The 6,000-nt window shown below is 40.2% G+C and overlaps 1 protein-coding gene across 1 annotated transcript in view; it reads right to left on the bottom strand.

The window, feature by feature from the left end:
* Positions 1 to 423: 423 nt before the first annotated feature.
* The window catches only part of LOC132341555 (uncharacterized), a 43,732-nt gene continuing 38,155 nt past the window's right edge, over positions 424 to 6,000 (bottom strand). The window contains exons 10-12 of the mRNA XM_059873208.1: positions 4,058 to 4,244; positions 2,108 to 2,243; positions 424 to 1,356 (exon numbers count right to left, since the gene is read on the bottom strand). Of these exons, the coding sequence (XP_059729191.1) occupies positions 1,257 to 1,356; positions 2,108 to 2,243; positions 4,058 to 4,244 (423 nt within the window). The 3' untranslated portion in view covers positions 424 to 1,256. The remainder of the gene's footprint in view (positions 1,357 to 2,107; positions 2,244 to 4,057; positions 4,245 to 6,000) is intronic.

Genomic DNA, 6,000 nt, shown 5'->3' with positions numbered 1-6,000 from the left:
GGAACTCAAAAGAAATTTCCAGTGGGAGTTCACAGCTTTTAACCCCCTGTGTTCTCAGAGGCGTATCCATGCCCTCAGTGGACAAACCAAGTGCCAGTATTAAAATCTAGACACCGATTAGCGTGACTACACCATCCCAAAAAAAACCTCATTTCCCCTCAAACCACAACACATATCTAGGGTTGGGTGCCTGTTTTCAAAAAATTTCTTACACTGTTTAACTAAGCATTCTTATTTCTAAAATAAATCACTCAAGTCACAGTAGCAAAAAATTTGAACAGTTTAGCAGCATTCTTTGCAGTACTATTGCTTCAAGCATGTAAAGCTAATGAATCTGTCTCCTAAAAAAATACATTTGTAGTGGCTGGAGGAGCACCACTTGCTTTTTTTGAACTTTTTTCTGCATTGCAATTGATATTTTCCAGGCTAATGGTACCAACAAGTGAGTAACTGCGTTTCTAGTGTGTTCAAACAATCTTAAGGTCTAAAGAACATACAAAAAGCAAGTATCACAGCTTTTAGAATTACAATTTCACAGATAGAAAATTTTTTTTTTTTTTGCTTGTATTGGGTGCATCTTTGAACTAAACTTTGTAATTTTACTTGAATTAGTGTTTTGATAAGCTTGGAAACTGAATATCCAGATTTATTCATAGGAAGAGTTATGCTGCTGTCTTTTACTGCTAGCTTTGGAGGAAACAGCATCCTTTGATTCTTGAATTGATTTCTGTTCAAAAATGTGATGGGAGATGACCAAATAAAAATCATAAAATTAAGACAGAATGTATAATAGTACAACAAAAATGTACAGATTTATTCCATACAATAGTATGTAGCTGCTAACCCTTCAGTAAATCCAGATGGTCTCAAGCACCACAACACCTAGAAACTTATAGGCAAACCTACATATGAATCATCTGGATGAAAAAGCAGAACACTTTTCAAAGACTGCATTTGCAAAAAATCCACCAAAACCCAAAAAAATGAATAAACCGCAGCAGGAAGTATAAAATGAAAGTGGAATGTATGTCACATCACAGCTGTAAAGTAGACTCTATATGTGGTCTGAGTTGAAGTAGAAACACAAAATACAGTGACAAAGAAGGCAACATTGCTTTGCATTTATTTTTTAATGCTTGCAAAAGTTCTGAATGTATGGCAGTGCTAAAGATTAGCTGCTGCTAGAGTATCTCTTGAGATGACTCAAAAGATATAGCATGGAATTTTAAATGCAAAACAGAAACAGGGCTTTCTTCTCACATCCTTGTCTCCTCCAGTGGTCTGTTCATGAAATCTTGGACTGCCTGGTGTAGGGGTAACCATTTATTAATTGAAGCTTTCAAAGCTGTAATCCACCTAGAAGAAATAAAAGGCCAACAATTGTCCCTGATCAAGTGTCACATATGCATTTCTCTGCTCTTTAAGAGACATCTTTAATAAATGGAATTCAAATCTGTTACTATGTGTACTGATAATCAGTGGATTGGAGAGATGCAGAAGGTGGAGGAGTTGGCTAAAAAAGCAATATAGCTTAACAGTAATTTTCCAACATACTGAAAAACTTTGTCTTCTGTTTATTAAATTAAAGCCTAGAAAGTGTAATTAATAGGCTTTGGGTAAAAATTCCCACAGATGTGGGAATTTGAATGGATTATGGTGAGGGAATTTACCTTCAGAATGTGTTTCTGTTGTTCAATTTGCTTAAATTAATTAAATTACAATTGTCATTGATCAAAGTCAATAATTCTTGGGAATGAGAAGGATATACACTCTAGTTTCACTGATGAGAAGTGCCATAGCTTTTGTGTTCAGTATAATCACCCACACACAATTGTGAAAGACACCTTATCCAGGTTTATTTCCAAACCTCTTCAAGTCAGCCTTGCTGTTTTTCCAGCATTGAAAAGAACAGAACTGATGACTCACATGTTAGAGGATATGTTTTACTGCAGTTTGGCTAAGGCTACTGCTAAAGGGACATCTAGGGGGGAAAGTAAAAACAGACTGAAAAGTTGTTCTAGATCTTCCCAAGCTACAGAGTTCCTGGTCTCCTAAAGACTGGTAAATAAACTGGAAAAAAAAGACAAGTTAAAAATATTTGGCTTACCTTTTGTTTTCATTTATATTCTCTGCACATAAGTAAAAAGTTTTAAATTCTTCAGATGGAGGTCTGAGTTCAATGACAGATCTCTTGGAGCCCAGGGACTGTTCACTTACAATATAGCCCTGCAGGTAAAGGCCACCTGGGCAGAATAAAATAGGATGCATTATGTATATTGCAGATATCATTTATAGAAGTACTGCCAATTATAAGCATACCAACAAATCTGGCAAATTGTATTTTCAGATTGGTGTCTTCACAGAGTTTTATATACTTTATATTTTAAAATCTGAAAGTTCTGTTTCTTTTGTGAAAATTGATGTCAATGATGTTAAACAGGCTTCCTGTCTATCAAATGATGAGGAATTAAGATTTATTTAGCTTTTCATTAAATAAAACATGGTAAAATATTTTTTCTAGTTTTTGACTACCATTAATGAGGCTACCTCTAGCTACTGTAAAGTTCTTTGGAAGGGGAGCTGTTGTCACTGATACTTTCTTTTTCATTCCTTTTAAAACTAAAGGGATATGAATTTCAACATGAAAAAAAACATGCCTGAAATCAGGTTTGGTTACTGCTGCTGCCATTAGTAACTGAGGTGTCATTGCAGGCCACATTACCCAGCTGTGAAGGAGAGGCATTAGACAGAATCTGATATTCTGGATGTTTTCATTTCAACTGGTTTTTGTTTAGTTCTTTTTATTTCTTTTTTTCCTTCAGACTTTACTTCAGTGCAACATAAAGTGTAAATTCACTTTATACATGCATGGTGAATAGTCAGGAAGATCTGCAGAACACGGTCTTTATTTTTGGGGAGTCTCATATTTAGGCACAACAGTACCAAATTAATATTCTAGCATTGAGAATGATAGAATGACAATATGTGGTGAAAATAGAAAAGAAATGCACTAACAAGAAAAAAATACTACCATATAGAAGAATTTTTATGTGGTGGGATATTTAAACACCAAAAGAAAACATTTGGCAGTAGGAACGTAAGCTTCAGGGTCATAAATGCATAAAACTTAATTTCTGGATTTCTGATAATTCATTGTTTTTCTCTGTGAAAACCTTAGCTAAGTTTTAATATAAAGAGGAAATCCTTAGTCATTTTGTAAGTATGGCCTTGGGCAGATGAAGAGTGTTATGCAAATGACATACCTTCTGCCTGATCATAATAGCATAAGTGTTAAGAAAAGTTCTTCCCTTTTGGTCTGAAGACTGGCTAGCAAGTAAAAAGAAAAGTATTTTCTTTCTGGTTCTTTTGATTGGCAGCTCCCTTAGCACAGGGAGGAAGCACTCACAGATCCTCACGCATCCCCTCTCTGTGTGTGAAGTAAACTCTGCTTGCCATTGACCCCAGTAGCATCATTTTGCTGCTTTGAGAGTGGGCAGCCACCCTCTCGTGCTGTGACAGGAGAGATGGCAGCTTTAGCTGCAAATGACTGTGGCCACATCCTGGACCACAGTCTCTCCAGCAGCAGGAAACTTCTGGAAAATTTTGAGGGATGGAATCGCTTTAACAAGGTCATATGAAAACCTGGTAGTTTCAGGGCAATCAGTCAGAGTTCATGATATCTGTGGATACTTCCTAACATGCAGGATTTGACAGCTTTCAGGAGAGTACCATCAGTGGGACCACCTCAACCCATCATAAAGTGCTTTAGAAGGGTGATTCTTGTTTCTGATAACTGCTTCTAAGGTAATGTGTGCAGAATAACTAAATTTCAGAAAGAAAAGTGAAAATGTGGGAGGAAAAGTTAAAAATATTGGAGTCTAGAATAAGGTGGCTTGTAAATAAATACAGACTGAGTCTGGTTTTCCTTCATTCACCTTCATGGAACAGCATGAATTTCCTGATAAGAAACTCCCATTAATGGTAAAACTTCTACTTGGAAATTGCAGTGAAACATTTCTACTTGAATAAAAAATTAAAATCTAGCAGCCATCCCTACCTTGGGCAGGTGTAGACCGGAGAGTGGCATAAAAGTACAAACAACCATCCTTCAGAATGCAGTAGTGCTGAATCCAGACATCTTTGTTCCTGTCCAGCTGGTGGAGAAGCCCCAGGCATTCAGGGTTCTTGATAGCCAATGGTGGGAGTGTAGTGTTATGCAGTGTGACATCTACCCACACATGGTTCTGTAAAGTATGTAATGAAATGTTCTGGTAAATAATTAAGGAGAACATGCCAGTATGAAAAGACAGAAGGTCTAGTGTTCTGCTCAGAAATTAACTTTTGTTATGAAAATCTTCTGAAAAGTTGTGCTGGTTTTGGCTGGAATAGAGTTAATTTTCTTCACAGTAGATAGAATGGGCTGCGTTTGGGTTTTGTGCTGAAACCAGTATTGACAACACAGGGATGTTTTAGTTATTGCTGAAGAGGGCTTGAACTGAGCCAAGGGCTTTCTGCCCTTCACCCCACCAGTGCGGAGGCTGGGGATGCACAAGGAGTTGGGAGGGAACTCAGCTAGGACAAGTGACCCTAACCAACCACAAGGATACCCCAGAACATAAACCATGCTCAGCATATGAAACTTGGGGAAGAAGAAAGAAGTGGGGGGAAGTTTGGAGTGGTGTTGTTTCTCTTCCTGAGTACCCATTACATGTGATGAAGCCCTACTCTCCTGGGAATGGCTGAATACATATCCAGCCATGGGAAGGGGGGAATGAATCACTTGGTTTGCTCTTCCTCTGTGTGAAGGTTTTGCTTTACCTCGTAAAATGCCCTAATCTCAACACACTAGTCTTCCCACTTCAAGTCTTCTGATTCTTTCCCCCCCGCCCCACACTAGGAGCTAGTGAGTGGGCAGATGTGTGGGGCTGAGTTGCTACTGAAATGAGAAGACTAGCTAAGTTGCAACAAAATTCAAGGCTGAAAATGAAATTACATAACTGTGTCAGTGGTAGAAAATATCCAAATGTCTACTCTCTTATTAAAATAATGATTTGTCTTTTCTGCAACTATGTTATCTTTCAGTACATGCTTTGTAGGTACAAACAGGACTACTTCACAGCGGTATGAAGGTTTTTTTTAAAAAATTGTCATGTTGATTACTTGACCTTAGAAGTCTTTACTTTATATAATCTGGCAAGAGAAAACTCACAATCTGCACTATGGGTCCCAGAGAAAATATCATGCTGCCTGTCAGTGGCATACAGCATTCAGACTTGGATGTAAGCACTACCACACACAGAACGTTTCCCTTCCCTTCCCTTCCCTTCCCTTCCCTTCCCTTCCCTTCCCTTCCCTTCCCTTCCCTTCCCTTCCCTTCCCTTCCCTTCCCTTCCCTTCCCTTCCCTTCCCTTCCCTTCCCTTCCCTTCCCTTCCCTTCCCTTCCCTTCCCTTCCCTTCCCTTCCCTTCCCTTCCCTTCCCTTCCCTTCCCTTCCCTTCCCTTCCCTTCCCTTCCCTTCCCTTCCCTTCCCTTCCCTTCCCTTCCCTTCCCTTCCCTTCCCTTCCCTTCCCTTCCCTTCCCTTCCCTTCCCTTCCCTTCCCTTCCCTTCCCTTCCCTTCCCTTCCCTTCCCTTCCCTTCCCTTCCCTTCCCTTCCCTTCCCTTCCCTTCCCTTCCCTTCCCTTCCCTTCCCTTCCCTTCCCTTCCCTTCCCTTCCCTTCCCTTCCCTTCCCTTCCCTTCCCTTCCCTTCCCTTCCCTTCCCTTCCCTTCCCTTCCCTTCCCTTCCCTTCCCTTCCCTTCCCTTCCCTTCCCTTCCCTTCCCTTCCCTTCCCTTCCCTTCCCTTCCCTTCCCTTCCCTTCCCTTCCCTTCCCTTCCCTTCCCTTCCCTTCCCTTCCCTTCCCTTCCCTTCCCTTCCCTTCCCTTCCCTTCCCTTCCCTTCCCTTCCCTTCCCTTCCCTTCCCGAAACCTTCCCTTCCCTTCCCTTCCCTTCCCTTCCCTTCCC

The sequence above is a fragment of the Haemorhous mexicanus genome, chromosome Z (genome assembly GCF_027477595.1).
Source record: "Haemorhous mexicanus isolate bHaeMex1 chromosome Z, bHaeMex1.pri, whole genome shotgun sequence".
In the NCBI taxonomy this organism is placed as follows: Eukaryota; Metazoa; Chordata; class Aves; order Passeriformes; family Fringillidae; genus Haemorhous; species Haemorhous mexicanus.
Note: the sequence above shows the minus strand (reverse complement) of the source record. Positions and strands in the feature narration are given on the sequence as shown.